At 43.7% G+C, this 22,494-nt stretch overlaps 1 protein-coding gene across 1 annotated transcript in view; it reads left to right on the top strand.

Moving 5' to 3' along the window:
* The window catches only part of LOC141052851 (serpin B6-like), an 80,211-nt gene that overhangs the window by 21,881 nt on the left and 35,836 nt on the right, over positions 1-22,494 (top strand). Inside the window, exons 4-5 of the mRNA XM_073550156.1 lie at positions 657-794; positions 8,437-8,554. Of these exons, the coding sequence (XP_073406257.1) occupies positions 657-794; positions 8,437-8,554 (256 nt within the window). The remainder of the gene's footprint in view (positions 1-656; positions 795-8,436; positions 8,555-22,494) is intronic.

Raw genomic sequence — 22,494 nt, 5'->3', positions numbered from 1 at the left:
ACCAAATATTTTGGGATTTTCAATGTATTTGGATTTTTTTTACTGATGGGAAAGGGGAGATGATTTTATTTTTTTTTTATTATTATTTTTACTTCATTTTATTTCACATTTATTTTTCTTTTACTTTATTTTTTATAAGTGTCCGACTGCTCATACTATATATTGTAATATCACAGCAAATAAAAATGAGGTTGGCCTGATTTGAATTACCTCGTATATAGCGTTACTTGCACAATATATCTAGCATATCATATATTTTGTAGGTTGCATATTATTGCACCTTTTGCTACTATTATGTAACTTATTGGAGCACTACACTGTATTTTACCAATAGTGATGTGACTTTTAATCCACCTTCTGCTACACATACAATTTGTGTTATGGTGACACCTACTGGTTTTACACTTTTTAATCATTTTTACTTATTTGTGCTTGTGTTTTTCAATAAAACTTTACCCTTTTTATGATGGTTCTTTGTGTAAAATTTTTTTGTAGGATTTTGCATTTACTTTACTGAACCCTGTAATATAGGTTCCATTTATATATATATTTCGGCACTATATCTTTCTAAGTACTTACAAATGTGCTGTGACTGTTTGATTCTTTTACCATAATTCTCTCGTTAGAAATATTGCAATTAAAAATGTTCTCAACAGGCTTCTGATGCCATTCAAATACTAGACATCCCCCAAGTTTTTGAAGAATTTTCTTCAAGCATCAATCAGACCTCCAACAGTTATACTATGAAAATGGCTAACAGGCTATTCAGTGAAAAAAGTTTGAAAATCATTCAGGTAAATTGACTCATATGTAATCTATTTCACATGGATGCAAAAGTGTATTTAATAATTCAAAGGAGCATTTAAAGGGAATCTGTCAGCAGGATTTCATGCCCCTACACTATTTGTAAGTGCATGTACATTTTTTAAACAGAACCTGTTAAGTGAAAAAACGCCTTTAACCTGCAGAAATGAACCTGCGCCAATGTCATCCTATGGCCGGGGTCAGACTTGCAAGTACAATGCGAGAAACCCGCGCGAGTCTCTCTCATCAATACCCAGCACTGCTCCTGGCACTCGGGACCAGAATGTGCAGCTGCATAAAAACACATGCATCCACACACTCCTGTCCAAGTGCCGGCGACAGTGCCAGGTATTGATGCGAGTTTCTCGCATCACACTTGCAAGTGTGACCCCGGCCTATGACTGAAATCTGAATGCTGTCAGGGGGTACAAAGTTAATTTCCTCCTGGCATCAGGGCTCTAAGTGTGGACACCGGGCAGGTTCAGAATGCTATTAACCTGCAGATTAACCCCATATCTACAGGTTAGTAGTGTTTTTTCATGCGAGAGGTTCCCTTTAAATACAAATCCAGCAATAACTTTACATGACCAGTCTGTCCCTCTGTTACTGAGAAAACTGAATTTGAATTAATATGCAAATTAGCCTGTTGAACTAAAGCCTCTGTCCCTCCAGCTCTATTGCACAATCAGTGTTGCATCTTTCTTTTTGACTGAAAGCCTCAATGCTGGGTGACTTCTATTAAAGGAGCACTCATTTAAGCAGGAGTAGGCTGCACTGTCCAGGGAATAGGGCTGAAGTGACAGAGCCTTCAAAACTACAATAGGTCTTCAGTCTCATATCTACATCAATTTATATGCTGATTTCTCAGTAATGGAGGAATGGACTGGCCATGTAAATGTATTCTTGGGCTTGTCTTTCACAGAGCTTAATGTGCATATAAATGCTGTAGTTTGGGATTTGAAATACTGCTGACAGTTTCCCTTAAAAATCCAGTGAAAATCTGACCCTTTATAATGTGTGTAGATCTCTTTAATGAAGAAAAAATCATGTTGTATACAACTGTAATTAATAGACAAGAAGGGAAGGAGAGAGATGTAGCTGTAGTTCATCTCCCTTTAGGAGTGAGTGCGTGTATGTACAGTATTAGTAAATAGTTTGGACACGCCTGTTCATGCAATTGTTTTCCTTGTTCATATTGTAATGTGCACATTGTAAGTTCAGACTGAAGGTAACAAAATCGTAAAATAATAAACATGGAAAAAACGAGTTAAGAAATGTGTGACACTGACCAGATTATGTTGTAAAACCTTAGATTCCACAAATCACCTCACTTTCATTTTGATGACAGGTTTACACTCACTTAGCATTCTCAAGCAGCTTAATTTGGTAGTCACCTGGAATTACTTAAAAGCAACAGGTATATGGATCACCCCTCACCCAGGGCAGCGGGGTACTCGGTACCGGGCCTGTGGAGTTCAATGGGAGAAGTCACGGTAGCTGTGACCCGGTCCGTGGCCATGGGCGTCCATTGTAAAAAGGGGAATGTTGAGTGTGTGAATGATGATTAAAGTTTATTAGTGAATGATTCGTGACGCCACCTGTGGTGTTCGGCAATGAAGATGTTAAGCCGACGCTGCAGACAGATCCTCTGGGACAGATGGTGTGGTGCAGCAATGATGTTGTGGCCCTCCACAGGTAGCGCAGTAGTCCCAGGACAGTGTAGGTGAAGAGATAGGAAGGATACGCAGATGGTGCGGTGTCAGGCACAGCGATGCAGCAGTGCCGAGTGTGTAGGCACAGGAATAAGTGGAGGACACCAGGGCATGTAGTTCCAAAGCTTTACTCACAGTCTGTTGTGCATACAGGTGCCCACCTCAGTGCCGTGTCCTCCAGGTCAGGGGCTCAGCCAACCTCCAGACAAGATGAAGCACTCCGTTCCACCACTACGCCAACATATGTGCCTTTTCTGAACGTCTCCCTCCTTAGCGCTCGTAGTGAAGTACTCACAGTACTGAGTTACACTGGAGTTCCTCCTTTCAGATGTTCTTAGAACTCTACTTGTACCGCATACAGCTGTAGCCTGCTTCGGGGACTCCTTGCTACTAAGTCCCGGCTCAATCTCGTTGCTGTTGTGCCCCCAAGTCTTGTGTGGGAATAAAGTGTCGACAACTTCTATTCCTCCGGTGTCTGTCACAGGACCATTAGTATCCATACAACCTCGGGGACCTGACCCCGGCCATGCGCTTAGAACTTGAGGAAGGGCTCTGCTCTAACCCTAATCCTTAGTTCTCTTCTTCTCCTTACGTTCCGTACAAATCAATCTTTCTTATGGAGAATTAGGCTTTCTGAATATCTCTTTCCTGTGCCAGCAGACCCAGGTCACTGAGGTCTGCTGCAGCACTTCCTTCATCTATCCCACTCAGGGGATCCTCTCTCACTGACTCCTCGTCAGACTGACTGTCCGAGTCCCAATCATATCTCGTTCTCTGGTGCAGACTAAGCTCCACCCACCTCCCAGCATTCTTCGTGTTCCAAGCAGGGAGCCACCAAAGGTGCTTAGCTACATTACTATGTTGTGTGGGATGCAGGTGTTGGAGTGTGGTCAGGTGTCTCCACCTTACCTGGATGGTGGGGCACCACACCTCAGGAGGAGGTGCAGTACCTCTGTGGCGACTGAACCCTCAGGGGCGCCACATATACATCCTCAAGAGTTCATTTGCTGAATCACCTGCCTTCATAAAGTCTATAACCAATATAATCCTATACAGTGCTAAGCCCTATAACGCAAACGTTTTCAGCCAGAATCTAGTAAGACCCACCAACTAAGTAGAAAGAAATAACAGTCTATCATTACTGTTACACTCGGACTGTTTAGCACAAGGACGGGCCAAGACTGACCCCGAATGCACATCAAGTGACGGTGCCACAATCCGAGGAGACCCTGGGGGGTCATGACTAGATGCTACACCAAGACTGACATCGGTAATCACAACAGTTGACACTCAAAGAGATATGAAGGTGCTGACAGACATGACTGGTATACAGGCATTCAGATGTTGAGCCCACTTCAGACTGGACATGCAGTAACAGCTTCAGGAAGTACTGGGTCACTGGCAAGTATGACTGGAATACAGGAATGAATAGGACCCAGTTCAGACAGGATGGGCAGGACCGACTTCAGGAAGAACTGGGTCTCTGGCAAGGGGTTACTGGACAGCAACTGCGGACAGACAGGGAACCGCAGATGCAGGTCCACATAGTACAGACTGGGTCAGGTAAGGACAAGTACATAAGGACAGACAGGACCAAATTCACACAAGACCAATACAAGGACACACAGGACAGCCAGAGCTAGTCTCACACAAGGTACTTAAAACAAAGTAGCAAGAGTACATGAAAACAACTAATGTTGCACAGAGGCAACAGATTAGAGATAGGTACAGGTTCAGACGCTGGAAGTTTTAGAGACAGGTACTGCTTCAATCACTGCAGATTTCAGAGACAGGTACAGATTCAGACACAGGAAATTTAAGAAAAGATCTAGGTTAAGATACAAACAGGTTTAGGGATTGGTCCTAATTCAGACAAGGATAGAAACAGGGACAGGTTCAGTGTTCATGCCTGGGTATTCAGCCCTCAGGGTGGCAGGAACAGGAAAGGACCTGGCAACTCAGTGGGTCGCCCTCCCAGGGCTGTGGGGTACTCAGTACCGGGCCAGTGTCAGCGGGATGTGTCACAGCAGCGGTGACCCAGTCCATGGCCCTGGGCGCCCAAGTAATGGCGAGGTAATGTAGTAATGGAATAGTTCGTGACGCCACCTGTGGTGTTCGGCAAGTTGGATGTTAGGCCGACGCTGCAGACAGATCCTCTGGGACAGATGGTGTGCTGCAGCAGTGATGTTATAGCCCTCCACAGGCAAGGCTGTTGTCCCAGGGCAGAATAGGAGAAGTGACACTTAGATGGTGCAGCGTCCGGCGCAGGGGATGCAGCAGTGCCAAGCAGGCGGACGCAGGAAGGGAGGACACCAGGGCATGCAGTTCAAAAGCCCCACTCACAATCTGTAGTGCCCGCCTCTGTGCCGTTTCCTCCGGGTCAGGGACTCAGTCAACCCCCAGGCAAGATGGAATGCTCCCTTCCAACACTCCAACTTATGTACCTTTCTGAACGTCTCCTCTATAGCGCCTTTAAGTGTGACGATCTCCTAGCACTGAGCCACACTGGAGTTCCTCCTATCCGATGCCCCCAAGAACTCCACCCGCACGGCAGACAGCTGCAGCCTGCCCGGGGACCCCCCACCCCTGAGTCCCGGCTCCCTATCCGTATTGCTGCCGTGCCCCAAGTCTTAGATGGGAGTAGTGCATTTACAGCCCACTACTCCACCGGTGTCTGCCGCAGAACCACCAGTATCCACACAACCCCGGGGACCGGCCCCGGCCCCGCGCCCAGAACTCCTAGGCAGGGCTCTCTCCCAACCCACGTCCTCTGTGTTCCCTCTTCTCCCACGTTCCGTACTTGTCTTTCCCTCCCATGGAAGCTCAGGCTTCAGTTCAACGTCTTACTCCTTCTTTCCTTTCCCGTGCCAGCAGACCTGGGTCACTCAGGCCTGCTGCAGCACTCCTTCCTCCATCCCTCTTCCAGGGATCTCCTTCCCTCACTCCTCTCCGAGTGACTTCCTCTCTCAGACTGACCTGTAATCCTAAACCTTCCCACTCTTTTATGTATCATCAACTCCACCCACCTCCCAGAACGTTTAGTGTTCCGAGCAGGGAACCACCAAAGGTGCTCTGCTTCTCTCTAAGCAAGGAGCTGCAATGTGGTTTTGTTGAACTACTCTATTGTGTGGGGTGCGAGTGTTGGAGCGTGGTCAGGAGTTCCCACCCCACATGGATGGCAGGGCACCACACCACAGGAGAAAGTGCAGCACCTCCGCGGTGACCGAGCCCCAGGGGCGCCACATCAGCAGTTGCACAAACACACTGAAAAAGAATGTTGCTACTGCACAGGTGCCAACACCGGTGTCATTTTCATGGAGCCAATTTTCTTTTCTTTAGCAAAATGGCAGTATTTCGTGGTCCAAACTATATTACTGTGCAAGCATGGCCACTGTCTCCATTTTGATCAAGATAATCTTTTTTCTGAAATAATTTATATAACAAAATAAAATGAAAATATGGATATCTTATTATGCTACAGCGCAGGAGCCGCCGTCGGCGCATACATGATGAAAGTATTTTTCATTTTTTCAAATAATAAGATAAACAGTATGTAAAATAGGGGGCAGGTCACTGAGGGAACAGTGACCTGTCATAAGTCATAAGGATGAATATCTAAGCACAACAAAAAGACCCCCACACAGGCCCGCATCGAAGCATGAGAATCAAATGAACTGAAAACTGCAAATAAAGATTAAACAACAACCACAAGACAGATTTCAAACCAAGGTAGCATTTTAATCAGTATAACAGTGCCAACCTGACAGTGCCTGTAGGTTACTCAGCAGAATCCTGCTTACAGGTTCACTTTAATCAAAAACTTATCAAGCAGGAAGTGAGAAAATGTACATTTACAGAGACTACAGGTCAGAGGAAGACTTAAAAGACCCAAAACATTTATATTAGATAGAAAAAAAGTGTACCCCTACTAAAAAATATTTAACACGGTTAACTTTTAGTGTAAGTCCAAATTATAGTTATCAAATTATTATTATAAATTTTTATAGCACCATTTATTCCATGGCACTTTACATGTGAAAAGGGGCAAATATGGACAAGTACAATAAACATGAGCAATACAAGACACAATAAACATGAGCAATACAAGACACACACAAGTACAGAAGGAGAGTGGACCCTGCCCTTAAGGTCTCACAGTCTACAGGGGATGGGTGAGGATACACTAGGAGAGGGTAGAACTGGTCATGCGGCAGTTCAGTAGACTGAGGATCACTGCAGGTTGTAGGCTGGTCAAAAGAGGTGGGTCTTCAGGTTCTTTTTGAAGGTTTCCTTGGTAGGCGAGAGTCTGATGTGTCTGATTGATGGGGTAGAGAGTTCCAGAGTATGGGGGAAGCATGGGAGAAGTCTTGTATGTGGTTGTGGGAAGAAGAGATAAGAGGGGAGTAGAGAAGGAGATTTTGAGAGGATCGAAGGTTGTGTGGGGGTAAGTACTGGGAGACCATGTCACAGATGTATGGGGGAGACAGGTTGTGGATGGCTTTGTTTGTTATAGTTAGAGTTTTGAACTGAAGCCTCTGGACGACAGGAAGCCAATGAAGGGCTTGGCAGAGAGGAGAGGCTGGGGAATAACGAGGAGACAGGTGGATTAGTCGAGCAGCAGAGTGTAGGATGGATGGATTTGAGTGGTGCCAGAGTGCTAGAGGGGAGGCCAGAGAGTAGGAGGTTGCAGTAGTTGAGGCAGGAGATGATAAGGGCGTGCACTAGTGTTTTTGTGGTTTTATGGTCAAGGAATGCACGGATCTGGGAAATATTTTTGAGTTTGAGACGGCAGGAGGAGGCAAGGGTTTAGATATGTGGCTTGAAAGAGAGGGCAAAGTCGAGGATCACCCCGAGGCACTGAGCATGTGGGACTGGGGAAAGTGAGCAGCCATTGACATTGATTGATAGGTCTGGTGAAGGGGTAGCGTGAAATGGGGAAAGATTATGAATTCTGTTTTGTCCATGTTTAGTTTTAGAAAGCGAGCAGAGAAGAAAGCTGAAATAGCAGACAGACATTGTGGGATTTTGGTAAGTAAGGAGGTGAGGTCAGGTCCAGATAGGTAGATCTGCGGGTCATCGGCATAGAGATGATACTGCAAACCGTTGGATTCTATGAGCTGTCCCAGACCGAAGGTGTAGATGGAGAAGAGTTGGGGTCCTAGAACTGAGCCTTGAGGAACACCGACAGACAGGGGGCGAGGTGAGGAGATGGTGTGGGAGAGGGAGACACTGAATGTTCGGTTTTTTAGATATGATGAGATCCAGGATAGGGCCAAACCTATGATGCCAAGAGATGAGAGAATCTGTAGCAGGAGGGAAAGGTCCACAGTGTCAAAGGCAGAAGACAGGTCCAGGAGAAGGAGGAAAAAATAGTATCGCTTGCTCTTGGCGGTTAGTAGGTCGTTGGTGACTTTAGTTAGGGCAGTTTCAGTTGAGTGATGCAGTCGGAAGCCAGATTGTAAGTGGTCAAAGAGGGAGCAGGAGGAGAGGTGGGAGGACAGTTCAGGATGGACATGCTGTTCCAGTAGTTTTGAGGCATAAGGGAGAAGAGATATCGGGTGATAGCTAGACACAGAGGATGGGTCAAGGGAGGTCTTTTTGAGAATGGGTGTGATCGAGGCATGTTTGAAGCATGTTTGAGGGAACACACCATTTGTAAGTGAGAGGTTGAAGAGGTGTGTTAGAGTAGGGATGAAGACTGTGGCGAGGTTAGGGATGAGGTGGGGTGGGAGCGGGTCAAGCATGCAAAGCTAAGATACTAAAAAAAATTACATAGCAAGCAAAGCTGTAATAAATTGATTATCTGAATGCAAACATTAACTATCCATATATTGGTCTGGTAAATGATGTCTCTGTGCTACTAAAAAAATTATGAACATGAAACTAAACCAAACCAAATAATGTATCTTTTTTTTACTAGCAATATTCAAAACTAATTGAAAAATCTTTCCAAGCTAAAATTCAACCAGTGAAATTCTTGCAAGCTACAGAAATGAGCAGAAAGTCAATTAATACATGGGTGGAAGAACAGACAGATGGTGAGTACTGTTAGGGTATATTCACACATGGCAATTTTAGTTCATTTCAATAGGAGCTGAGCTGCAGTTCTTGGCAATGATAACTACCCAGTGAATGAAGCTGTTCCACCATTGATGGAGATGATAACTGCTTTTAAGTGGTTGTGCTGGGTGTTGAACTGATATTGATGACCTATCATGAAGGTCATTAATAAAAAAAATCTAAAGATGCATGACACTCTTCCGCCTTATGGTATGTGTGCACCTTAAAGTGAACTTGTCACTAGTTTTTTAGCCTATGAACAAATGGCACCACCTTTAACTCGTTAGTGACTACCATTACGTCTTTTTACTGACCTGCGATATAAGAGACTAGCACGATCAACGGGTGACAATATTGTAGCTGTCAGCTTTACACTATAACTGACAACTTGCTGCATCAGCCATGATCAGTTTGGGTACTTACTGTAGTTGTTTAACCCCTAAATGCTGCTGTCAGTAAAAAGACTACAGCTTCTATGTTACGAATGGAAGCGAAGGTTGAGATGGTAAAGTTCACATTCGTTTTTTATTTTTAAAGTGGAAACTCGGCACCACGGTCCGGGGGGCTCCAAAGGGCGCGCAACTAGTGAGCCCCGGGTACCCGTAGTAAAGTCCCTCAGACAGGACTAGAATGGAATACCCGGAGGACACAGGTGCTACCTCCAGTTAGACCCCGGACATGTGGCAGCTGTCCCAGTGGGACCAAAAGGGATAACAGGAATAATAGCAGAGTCCGTAATGAGACGGGTCCTGGATCCGGGTAGTTGGTAGATAGCAGGCTCCAGAAACCTTGTCACAGTCCTCGGACTCCGATGACTGTTGGCGGAACGGGATGGCGTTTGCACACATGATTGCCGAGATAGCCAGGGTTATCAGGATACAGATATTCTGTGGAGACAGATAGCATGAGAGAAGGCACAGAGATTGTAAACGCAGCGCAGACAGATTAGCAACAGAACCGGATGTAGCAATGATTGATACTCGCTGCTCCAGCGCTCTCCCTATGGAGGAGAGGCCAGAAATAGCAGCCAGTGCGCTGCCATTGGATAATTACCAATTTTGAAAAATGCACGCTGTCCCTTTAAGAAGCCAGGGGATCGCGCGTGCGTGCCCTAATAGCTTTAGCTGAAGACCTGCCGACGGGACACCAGGAGGTGGGGGAAGGGGAGAGAACAGGACGCTGAGAAGCAGCATGGGACACACAGGGAGCCGGCTGCAAGCACAGGGACAGCGTGCAAAACACGAGGTGAGTGCCCTGAATGGGGAGCCGCGGCAGACCGGGGCACAGAGCCAGGACAAGGATCGGGTGTAACAATCTAGATGATTAACAGAGTATGGGGGCTTCCTTTTGAACACCATCGACACTCTGAGATCTTGATCGTGTGGTCCTGATATTTGCCGTGGCAATTCATGGCCAAATAACGGCCTTAGTCTCCCGAATACAGTGGCCTCTTCAGAAGTTATCGACATTTAGGTGGTAAAAATCCATTTCTTCGTTCCTGTTATACCACTTTGCATTAACTCCTGAAAAGAACCTGAAGGGTTAATAAACTACCTGAAAACAATTTTGAAAACTTTGAGAGGTGCTGTTTGTAAAATAGTATCACTTTTCGGGGTTTCCAATATATAGGACCCCCAAAAATGACTTCAAAACTTAATAGGTCTCTAAAAAAATAAGTTCGTAAATTTCCTTGAAAAAATGAAACATTGCTGCTACGTTTTTAAACCTTCTAAAATGCTAACAAAATAAAACAACATTTCACAAATGTGCTGATGTAAAGTAGACATGAGGGAAATAAAATGTATTAATATTTTCGTGTGGTATAACTATCTGAATTAAAGGGATAATCATTCAAAAATTGCAAATTTTTGGAAATTTTCTTGACATTTCTGGTATTTTTATTACTAAATGTGACATTAATTTAGCATTATCATAAAGTACAATGTGTCATGAAAAAAACATTCTCAATATCAGTGGGATATGTTGCAGCATTCCAGAGTTATTATCACAAAGTCACGCTGGTCAGATTTTAAAAAAATGGCCTGATCGCTAAGGGGTTAACTGTGCTGCATCCCACAAACATGGCTATCAGCTTCCAACTCCCTTTGTACACCCAAAAAAAAAACCATTTGATATGCTCCCGCGCTGTATGTAAATAAGAGTGGTCCGGTTCCATGGGGGTCCTTGCTGCAGCGCCTGTCCCTCCTCTCTGCTTCTAATCGCGTCCTCTTGCTTTGATTGATGTATTGCACCTGCACAGTAGCCTGCCATGACTGTGCAGGTGCACTCTGCTATGTCTTACTGTGAACAAAGCACAAAACAGCACTGAGCAAGCGCATAGTGATATAATCAGAGTCATTAACACCAATCAAAGCTAAGCGCTTGCGCATTGCTGTTTTTTGCTCTGCTCACAGTAAGGTAGACCAGAGTGCGCCTGCACAGTCCTGTGATCCTACTGTGCAGGTGTGATATCTCGGTCCGCAATGTGGATGACGCATAGATAGACTTGCATTGTAAAGTGAACTCTGCACAGTTCCATGAAACACAGGAGCTGAAAGCAGGAGCATTGGGATAAAAAGGTTACCTCCGGTCACAAGCGATTTGGCTGATGAGAGAGTACTGCTCCCATTAGCAAATGCCTGCTGTCGCTGATAACAGTGAAAGCAGGTTCCACTGATGGGAGTATTCAGACAGCGCCTGAGCTATAAATAAATAAAATAAAAAATGACATGGAGCCTCTTTTATTTTTGATAACCAGCGCAAACAATACTGACGGCTGCGGGCTGCAACCCTCAGCTGTCAGCTTTACCATAACTATCAAAAATAGATGGATCCCATGCCGTTTTTTAAAATTATTTAAATAAATAATCTAAGGCCTCTTTCACACTTCCGTTTTTTACAATCAGTCACAATCCGCCAGGTTTTGAAAAAAACGGATCCGCAATTTTCTTTTGAGGATCCGTTTTTTTCCCCATTGACTTCCATTATTGGCGGATTCTGACGGATTGCCGTCCGTTGCATCCGTTTTTTTTTGCGGATCCGCCAAAAGTTCCTGTCCGTCACCATCCTCAAAGATTTCAAAACGGAGCTTGCAACGTTTTTTTCTGTGGCGGATCCTCCAGACACTCATTTAACCCGAAATTCTTTCTGGGTGCCGGACAAAAAAAAAAAATTCTCTCTCTCTCTCTCTCTCTCTCTCTCTTTTTGGCGGATTATAACTGATGCAAAAAACTGAAGTGTGAAAGAGGCCTAAAAAAACAGCGTGGGGTCCCCTCCATTTTTGACAACAGCTGGGGACTGGTATTCTCACGGGCCAAGGATATTGACCCCCCTCCCAGCCGAAATATAGCAGCCCACAGCCGCCTCAGAAAAGGCGCATCTATTAGATAGGACAATTCAAGCGCTTTGCATGGCTCTTTCCACTTGCTCTGGTGCTCATAGGGAATACTGTGTCCAGTTTTGGGCTCCACATTTTTAAAAAGACATTGACAAACTGGAGCAAATTCAGGGTAGAGCTACCAGGGTGCTAAGCAGATTGCAAAGTATGTCCTACAAGGAACGGTTAAAGGATCTGGGAATGTTTAGCTTGAAAAAAAGAAGGGTAAGAGGAGACTTAATAGCTGTCTACAAATATCTGAAGGATGTCACAGTGTAGAGGGATCATCATTATTATCTACATATGGAAACACGAGAAGTAATGGAAATAAACTGAAAGGGAGAAGATACAGATTAGATAGCAGAAAAAACTTTTTGACAGTGAGGGTGATCAATGAGTGGAACAGGCTGCCATGAGATGTAGTGAGTTCTCCTTTAACCCCTTTACCCCCGAAGGTGGTTTGCATGTTAATGACGAGGCCAATTTTTACAATTCTGACCACTGTCACTTTATGAGGTAATAACTCTGGAACACATTATCGAATCCTGGTGATTCTGATATTTTTTTTCTGACACATTTGTACTTCATGATAGTGGTAAAATTTTTTCAGCATGACTTGTGAACCCCTGATGTGCCTAAACAGTGGAAACCACACATAATTGACCTCATTTTGCAAACTAGACCACCCAATGAATGTGTAGTGACCCAGTCCAGAGTGTGTCCATCCCTTTAAGTAATACTGAATTGTGAGTAGCTTCTGTACACTACTGCTCACTCTCTAACTGGCTCTCTACATTATTTGTGAGCTGTAACTCTCCATTTCTAGTCATCTACATTTTAGATGCAATGCATTTCTCATTTGCTGTGTTCTTTCGCCATCTAATGGTGAAAGTGTACAATGACTCAATTATTATTTTTTAAGGATCTGAGATGTGAATTCGGTCTCCTATTGGCCAGCTCCTAGTCACATGGTCAATAGGAGGAGCTGTTTTCCAGGCAAGTCTAGAATGTTCTTTAGTCTGAGGGATGCCTTCAGGGAGAACAGAACACACGTGGAGGATGAATTTACCTCAAGATTTCCTGCAGGCCTAAAAGCCTGAATTCCCTCTAACCTGTACAGAAATCATTCTAAAGTCTTTCTGACACGATTCACCACATCTAAAGTATTTCTGACAGGATTCACCACGTCTAAAGTCTTTCTGACAGGATTCACCACATCTAAAGTATTTCTGACAGTATTCACCGCATCTAAAGTATTTCTGACAGGATTCACCAGTTTCTACATTCTCCTGTAAGTACTCGAGCACGTACCATGACACACTGTGGCGATAACCCCGAGTACAGGTCTGTAACCTCTAATTGCTGCGTCTACCTCCTTCTGTAAAATACCAAAAGACACTGTCCAGTGCTCTTAAAGCTCCAGACCCCAATCACATCTCAGTATCTAAGTGTGAACTGTAATTGCCATGGTCTACCCACGAGAGACTGTTTCTAATTTGTTGCAAGTTATAATTCCCGTTCCTGCTGAAGTAAAAGCAACTGTTATCCCCGAGACCGATGTGTGTCGTAATTCCTTCAGCTGCAGGTGCCATGACCAAATGGGAGAGCCCATGAGGTGCCAGAACAGTAGAACCCCCATAAATCACCCCATTTTACAAACTACACCTCTCTATGAATTCATTTAGGGTTGCAGTGATCATATTGACACCATGGGTGTGTCACAGAATCTTATACCATTGGGCAGTGAAGAAAAAAAAATGTTTTAGCCTCATATTTTACATTTTCACACAAGTGGGTAAAAATGGCATCAAAATTTGTACCACAATTTCTACTGAATGTGGTAATACCCCATATGTGCCTGTACAGTACTACTTAGCCATACAGAGACACTTGGGAGTATCGGAGCGCTATGTGCCTCCTGGAGCGCAGATTTTCCTAGAACAGTTTGCGGACTCCATGTACAGAGCCTCTAATTGCTAGAAGAGCAGAATTCCCCTCAAGTGACCCTATTTTGGAAACTATACCCATTGGGGAATTTATCTACAGGTGTAGCGACGATTTTAACTCCATGGTTATTCTCCAGAAACAAGTAGCAATGAATGTTGCAGAGTGAAAATTGCAAACTGCCATTCTTGTGACCAGTACGTTGCAGTCACCAGTACGTTAGAATCACCAGAGTTAGAGTCCCCAGTACGTTATGCCCATCCCATGTTTCTGCATTCATCCGTAAGTTAGGCAGACTTTCATCACTTTAGAAATGCCAAATGTGGATGCTGTATGTGGTTTAAGCAACTGTGGGGCTCAGAAGGGAGGGGGGGCATGTGGATTTGTGAGTGGAGAATTTGCTGAGTTTCTTTTGACGGGTGAGGAGCCATTTTGCTTTTCCAGAGCCTTTGTGCTACCAGTAACATGGAAGCCCCCTATATTTCCATTAACAGATGACAGACCTGAGTGAGAGCTTGTTTTCTTTGTGGATTGAGTTGAAGTTTTCATTGGGAACATTTTACATAACGTTTGGGATCACAATTATTCGGCACTCTATGCTGCCCACTTACTTTGGGGTTTCCATCTAAATCTCTGAGTGACGTGATTCAGATGAAACCCCCCAAGGGATTTATTCACTATAATGAGGCAGCAGAGTTACTCTGGACTCCGTCTGGCCTCTGTTCAGTGGTGTCCTTTTCAGAAGTGCACAAAACTGTGACCGACGGCTCTTTTATGCAATCCTAAAAAGGACAGGTCAGACTGCATCCATAGTGCCTCCATCTGCCTCATTATGGGGAATTTTGCATCAGAAGTTCCATCTGAATCATGTATTTCAGAGATTTACATGGAAACCCCTGTGCAAGCACTCAGCGCAGAGTGCAGGATAAATGTGCACCAATCCTTACTGCAATCTTTGGAAGGCAGAATGAAAAAATCCACAGCAGAATTGGTTTTATTTACTTTTTACACCATTTCACATGCGGTGTAAGTGACTAGGCGACTTTATTCCTCAGGTGGGTGTGATTAAAAATGAAAAAAGCATATACAGAATGGGAGGAATTTGGCTAAGCAACAGCACATGTGAAAAAGACTTGGGCAAACTAATAGATCATAAATGGAACATGAGACAACAGTGTGATGCAGCAGCAAAAAAGGCAAATGCAATTCAGGGATGTATTAACAGAAGCATACCGTCTAGATCACGTGAAGTCATTACTGCCCTCTACTCCTCTCTGGTCAGACCTCATCTAGAATACTGTGTACAGTTTTGGGCACCACATTTTAAAAAAAGACATCAACAAACAGGTGCAAGTTCAGAGAAGAGCTACCAGAATGGTGACCGGTCTGCAAACCATGTCCTATGAAGAACGGTTACAGGATTTGGGAATGTTTAGCTTGCAAAAATGAAGAGAGGAGACTTAATAGCTGTCTTACAAATATCTCAAGGGCTGTCACACTGTAGAAGAATCATCTGTATTCTCATTTGCACAAGGAAAGACTACAGTAGAAGCAATGGAATGAGAGTGAATGGGAGGAAACACAGATTAGATATTAGAAAAAACTTTTTGACAGTTAGGGTGATCAATGAGTGGAACAGGCTGCCACGAGTGGTGGCGAGTTCTCCTTCCATGGAAGTCTTCAAACAGAGGCTGGACAGATATCTGTTTGGGATGATTTAGTGAATCCTGCTTTGAGCAGGAAGTTGGACCTGATGACCCAGGAGGTCCATTCCAACTCTACCATATGATTCTATGATTACAGTGATATCAGATTTATATCGAGTTTTTATGTTTGGCTGCTATCACACACTAAAAGACCCTTTTTATTGCAAAAATAGTTTTTGCATCACCATATTTTGAGAGCTATAATTTTTCTATATTTTGGCCCACTGAGTCATGTGAAGGCTTGTTTCTTGAGGGACGAGTTTACGTTTTTAATGGTACATTGGTACTTTTTTCGGGCACATGACATTTTTTGATTGCTTTCTCTTCCGATTTTTGGGAGACATTATGAACAAAAACCTTCAATTCATGAATTTTTTGGGGGGAAGGGGATTCATGCCATTACGTGTGTGGTAAAATTGATAAGGCAGTTTTATTACTTGGGTCAGTACGATAACAGCGATACCTCATTTATATAGTTTTTTATGTTTTGGCACTTTTATACAATAAAAACTATTTTATAGAAAAAAATAATTATTTTTGCATCGCTTTATTCTGAGAGCTATAACTTTTATTTTTCCGCTGATGAAGCTGTATGGCAGTTTGCTTTATTTGTGACAAGGTTATGTTTTCAGTGGTACCATGTTTATTTATATCTGTCTTTTTGATCGTGTTTTATTCCACTTTTTTTTATGGTGTTCCCTAAAGGGGTTTAGTATTGGGACAGTTTATAAGTCGGGTCATTGCGGACGAGGTAATACCAAATATGTGTACTTTTATTGTTTTTTTTTTTTTTTATACAAATACTTATGTATACAATATCTTTTGATATTTTTATTATTTTTATTTTTAAAATATTTTTACAATTACTGAAAAAAGTTGTTTTAACTTTTTTTACTTTGTCCCACTATGGGACTATCATTTTTTGCAGGCTGATTGCTTGTACAGCATGGGGATGCAGCAGCATCCCTGTGCTGTACAAACTGTCAGCTCTGCACTGACAGAGAAAGTTGCTGATCATGCACTGCACATGATCAAGCAACTTTCCTAGCTCTTGTGACCCGGATGTTGTCATGACGACATCAGGTTATCATGGCAACAATCGGGATTCCGAGTCACGCTGCTGAATCTCTGATCCAAGCATTCGATCGCAGCATTTAGGTTGAAGTGCCGGGAGCAGTACATGACCACTCCTGGCACTTAATGCCGGATGTCAACTGTCAGAATCAGCTGAAACCTGATGGCAATCACCCACCCACAGCCCGTGCAATAATGTAATAATCCATCCCTGGTCAAAATGGTCCTGGGCAGAGCGACGTATTATTACGACAAATGTAAACAAGGAGTTAATGAAAGTCTTCACACAGAGGCTGGATAAACATCTGTCTGAGATGGTTTAGTAAATCCGGCATTGAGCAGGGGGTTGGACACGATAACCCTGGAGGTCCCTTCCAATTCTAACATTCTATGATAGTTTGAGGGATATTTTAAGGTTACTGGAGTTCCAAGCTGTTGGAACACCTGGAGGTTGTGAACTAAGGTTACATTGGTTGTGTATTTTACTCTACTTGTTAATAAAAGATAAATGAAAAAAAATGCATGAGGTCCCCTGTAATTTCATAAGCAACAGAGGGAAAGCCAACAACTGAGAGGTGATATTAATATTCTGGGAAGGAGGACAATATCTCTAATGGTTCTCAGGCTTTTAATATCAGCTCACAGCTGTTTAGCTAGCCCCTACTGGTTATTTTTTAGGGGGACCCCAGAAAAAAATGAGTTATTGTCTCCCCATAATTTCCAAACAGCAAAGGCTAAGTAGAGAGCTGTGGACCGATATTAATTGACACTTAACGGGCCAGGGAAATTGGCCCTCATCCCAAAAATTCTCAAACAGCAGACAGTGCTGTAAGTGAGGTCACCAGGGTTAATCAGGTTTTAAATCCAGTGAATTTTCTCACAGCAGATCAGCACTTGACACTTCAGGAGTGATTAAGCTCCTGTCAGTGTGTTCTAGCTGGTGGGGATAGCAGTTACATCACTGATTTGACCTCTATCCAAATCATTCAGATCCTCAGACAGTATGGATTATCTTCACACCGGACAGGTAAGGGATATGGTTGTTTATTGTATCACTACTCCAACTCAGGTCAGTCCATAAAAGTGAGTATAACTGTGCTTTTTTATTTTTATTTCAAATAAAGGAGTGTTACTATTTCAATTAAAGAATTTTATTCTGGCTGTGTCTTTTTTTACAATCTAACTATGGGATTAGTAATGGGGACATCTTATAGATGCTTCTCCATTACTATCCGGTGGTGTTGTGAGCTCATTTTCGAGTTTGCCTCTGGCTTCTGGTGAGGGTTACGGAGCTGGCTGTGCTGACAGAGGAGTAGTGAGTTCTCTATCTGGACTCCCTCTGTTGGTGAAGGGAGGTAATGAAGCTGATCTAAATGGCAGAGACCGGCCACCTGAGGAGGAGGACTGCGATTGGACATCAGGAGTTTCTGATTGGCTTTAAGGCAACCGACTCCCTAGTTTCTTGCTGGTGATTTTTCCTGACTGTGTCTCCTGGTTTCCAGTTTGGTTCCTGCCTTCCTAAAGCTGTTTTCTCTGCTATTGTTCATATGAGTTTTTGTCTGGTTTACTTAGTTTTTGTGTTCAGCCAGCCCTGGCTGAGACTGGGCTGAATCCCCATTTTTGTCTCTGATCAGTTGATCTCTTTTGCTCTGTCTTCAGAATATACCTGAGTGCTGATATAGTGTTTTGAAGTCTAGCGACTTCAGGGCCTTTTTCTATCAGATGTGTTGGACATTCTTTTTGACAGGGTTTTTTGCGTGATTGCAGACAGCAGCTTTTCTTTCCTGTCCTTTCTAGTTAGCTAGGGCCCCATCGTTTGCTCAGCCTATCTTTCTACCTGTGTCTGTGTTTTCATCTTGTTTCACCGACAATACATGTTGGGGGCTGTCTATTGCTTTGGGGTCTGCTCTGGGGCAGTTTAGATTTTCCCTTTCTTTCTTTAAGCTTATTTAGTTCTCCGGCCGTGACGAGGCATCTAGGACCACCGTAGGCACGCTCCACGGCTACTGCTAGTTGTTGTGGATAGGATCAGGGGTCTGCAATCTGCTAGTTACCAACCTCTCCGGTTTTCTGGGCTTAGCTTGCTTTTTGTTTTTTCCTCCTCGGTGACTCATTCACAACAGAATCACCAGCCATACCCCAGATTCTAGGGTACTCAATAGCAGGAGAGAATTGTAAAAAAAAAAGTGTCAGAATTTTTTTTCTTATATGTATATTTTCTCCTCTTTTTCTCTGGGGCTGTAGGAGGATTCTTTTTTTTTTTTTCTTCTTCTTCTTGATGGAGATTAAGCAATTGTCTGATCGTGTGGAGCAGCTCGCTGCTGAAGTGCGGGGAATTTCCGCCTATCTCACTCATTCACATGCTGTTGAACCAAGGATCCCTGCTCCTGATGTGTTTTCTGGGGATCGGTCTAAATTTTTGAATTTTAAGAATAATTGTAAATTATTTCTTGCCTTGAAGCCTAACTCATCGGGGAGCTCTGCGCAGCAGGTTAAAATTGTCATCTCCTTGCTGCGCGGCGATCTTCAGGATTGGGCATTTTCTGTGACACCTGAAGATCCGGTTTTGACTAATGTGGACGCATTTTTTCAAGCCTTGGGGTTGTTATATGATGAACCTAATGCTATTGATCAAGCTGAGAGAGCCCTATTGGCAATGAACCAGGGTCAGGATCCTGCAGAGTTATACTGTCAGAAATTCCGAAAGTGGGCGGTCCTTACTACATGGAATGATAGTGCATTGGCAACTCTCTTTCGGAAGGGTTTGTCTGAGACTTTAAAAGATACTATGGTGGGATTTCCTGTTCCCTCTGGTCTTGACGATTCTATGTGATTAGCCATTCAAGTTGATCGGCGTTTACGTGAACGCAAGACTACACGGGAGGCGCTGCCACATTTTGAACAAATGTCTGAACCTATGCAATGTGATGGAGCTTTGTCTAGGGCACAACGTCAGGAGTTTAGAAGGCGTAATAAGCTGTGTTTTTTCTGTGGAGATGCATCTCATGTTATTTCAGTCTGCCCTAAATGAGAGAAACGTTTTGCACACACATTTGCTGTGGGTGGTGTACAACCTAAGTTTCTTTTGGCAATTACTCTGATCTGCTCCTTATCCACATTTTCCGCGAAGGCTTTTGTGGATTCAGGAGCGGCCTTGAATCTAATGGACTTGGATTTTGTTAAACGTTGTGGTTTTCCAATGACACCTCTGCAGATGCCTATGCCTTTGAGGGGTATTGATGCTACTCCTTTGGCGAAGAATAAACCTCAATTTTGGACCCAGGTAATAATGCGGGTCGCCCCGGACCACCAAGAAAATTGCAGATTTTTGGTGTTGCATAATTTACATGATACCATTGTTCTGGGTTTTCCCTGGTTGCAAATCCATAATCCGGTTTTGGATTGGAAATCTGTGTCTGTGGTGAGTTGGGGTTGTCGGTGTGCTCTTGGTGACACTCCTGTTTTCTCCACCTCTCCCCAGTCGCATGATGTTCCTGACTATTTGGCTGATTTTTATGATGTATTTAGTGAGAGCAAGTCTGCATCTTTGCCTCCTCATAGGAGTTATGACTGTGCAATTGAGTTGAGACCTGGGTGTAAATTTCCCAAGGGTCGACTTTTCAATTTATCTGTACCCAAACACGAGGCTATGCGATCTTATATTAAGGAGTCGTTGGAGAAGGGTCATATTAGACCATCCTCTTCGCCCTTAGGTGCTGTTTTTTTTTTCGTGGCCAAGAAGGATGGTTCATTAAGGCCTTGTATTGACTATCGTTCCCTCAACAAAATTACGGTTAAATTTCAGTATCCGTTACCCCTGATTTCTGATTTATTCAACAGAGTTAAAGGTGCTTGCTGGTTTACTAAGCTTGACCTCAGGGGGGCGTATAATCTTATTCGCATCAAGCATGGGGATGAATGGAAGACAGCGTTTAATACTCCGGAGGGACATTTTGAGTACCTGGTGATGCCTTTTGGGCTCACTAATGCCCCTTCGGTCTTCCAATCCTTCATGAATTATATTTTCCGGGACTTTGTGGATAAGTTTTTGATCATCTATCTGGATATTTTCATCTTTTCCAGGGATTGGGATTCGCATGTGGAACATGTTTGGACTGTGTTCCGGATTTTGAGGGAGAATGCCTTGTATGTTAAGGGATCGAAGTGCCTTTTTGGTGTACAGAGGATTTCATTTTTGGGATTTATTTGGTCTCCGTCAACTATTGAAATGGACCCGGCCAAAGTACAGGCCATTTATGATTGGGTTCAACCCACTTCTTTGAAGGCTCTCCAGAAGTTTATGGGTTTTGCTAATTTTTATCGTAAATTTATAGCTAATTTTTCTGGTATTGCTAAACCACTGACTGATTTAACTAACAAGGGTGCTGATGTGCTGAATTGGTCTTCAAAGGCTGTTTTGGCCTTTCAGGAGCTGAAGCGGAGGTTCACTTCTGCTCCGGTTTTGCGGCAACCTGATGTCTCACTTCCCTTTCAGGTGGAGGTAGACGCTTCAGAGATTGGTGCAGGAGCTGTTTTGTCCCAAAAAAATCCGGTGACGTCTAAAATGAATCCCTGTGCCTTCTTTTCCCGAAAGTTCTCCCCATCTGAACGCAATTATGATGTGGGGAATCGGGAATTGTTAGCCATGAAATGGGCATTTGAGGAGTGGAGACATTGGTTGGAGGGAGCTAGACATCAAGTTGTGGTCCTCACTGACCACAAGAATTTGATTTACCTTGAGTCAGCCAAATGCTTGAATCCTAGACAGGCTAGGTGGGCCTTGTTTTTTACGCGTTTTAATTTTGTGGTCTCCTTTCTTCCAGGCACTAAGAATGTTAAGGCAGTCGCCCTTTCTAGGAGTTTCTTTGCTGATTCTCCTATTGTGACCAAGCCTACTACCATCCTAGGTGAGGGGGTAGTTCTTTCTGCCATCTCGCCCGATTTGAGACGTGCTCTGGAAGAATTCCAGGAGGACAAACCTGAGTGCTGTCCTGTGGGAAAATTGTATGTTCCTGACCAGTGGAGGCAGAGAGTGATGTCTGAAGTTCATTGCTCCGCATTGGCTGGTCATCCAGGTATTTTTGGTACCAGAGATTTGGTGAGTCGGTCTTTTTGGTGGCCCACCTTATCTCGTGATGTCAGGAATTTTGTGCAGTCCTGTAGGACTTGTTCCCGGTCTAAACCCTCTTCTCGCTCTAGTGGGTTGTTGATGCCATTGCCAGTGCCTAAGAGGCCATGGACCCATATTTCAATGGATTTTATTTCGGATCTTCCTGTCTCTCAGAGAATGACTGTTATCTGGGTGATTTGTGATAGATTCTCTAAGATGGTCCATCTTGTACCACTCCCAAAGTTGCCATCTTCCTCAGAGTTGGTACCCTTGTTTTTACAACAGGTGGTTCGGTTGCATGGGATTCCTGAGAACATTGTATCAGACAGAGGAGTTCAGTTTGTTTCCAGATTCTGGAAAGCCTTTTGTTCCAAGCTGGGAATTCAGTTGTCCTTTTCCTCTGCGTTTCACCCTCAGACCAATGGGCAGACGGAGAGAACAAACCAGACTTTGGAGTTCTATTTGAGATGTTTTATATCTGCTGATCAGGATGATTGGGTTTCATATTTGCCCTTGGCCGAATTCGCTTTAAATAATAGAGCTAGTTCTGCCACCTTGATGTCGCCCTTTTTCTGTAACTTTGGGTTTCATCCCCGATTTTCTTCAGGGCAAGTGGAATCTTCAGCCTGCCCAGGTGTTGACACTGTGGTAGAGAGAATGCAGCAGATTTGGGACCAAGTAGTGGATAAGTTGTCTCTCTCCCAGGAA

Source organism: Dendrobates tinctorius, unplaced genomic scaffold (assembly GCF_039654945.1).
Source record: "Dendrobates tinctorius isolate UK_male_01 unplaced genomic scaffold, ASM3965494v1 ptg000163l, whole genome shotgun sequence".
In the NCBI taxonomy this organism is placed as follows: Eukaryota; Metazoa; Chordata; class Amphibia; order Anura; family Dendrobatidae; genus Dendrobates; species Dendrobates tinctorius.
This window is presented reverse-complemented; position numbering and strand designations above follow the sequence as displayed.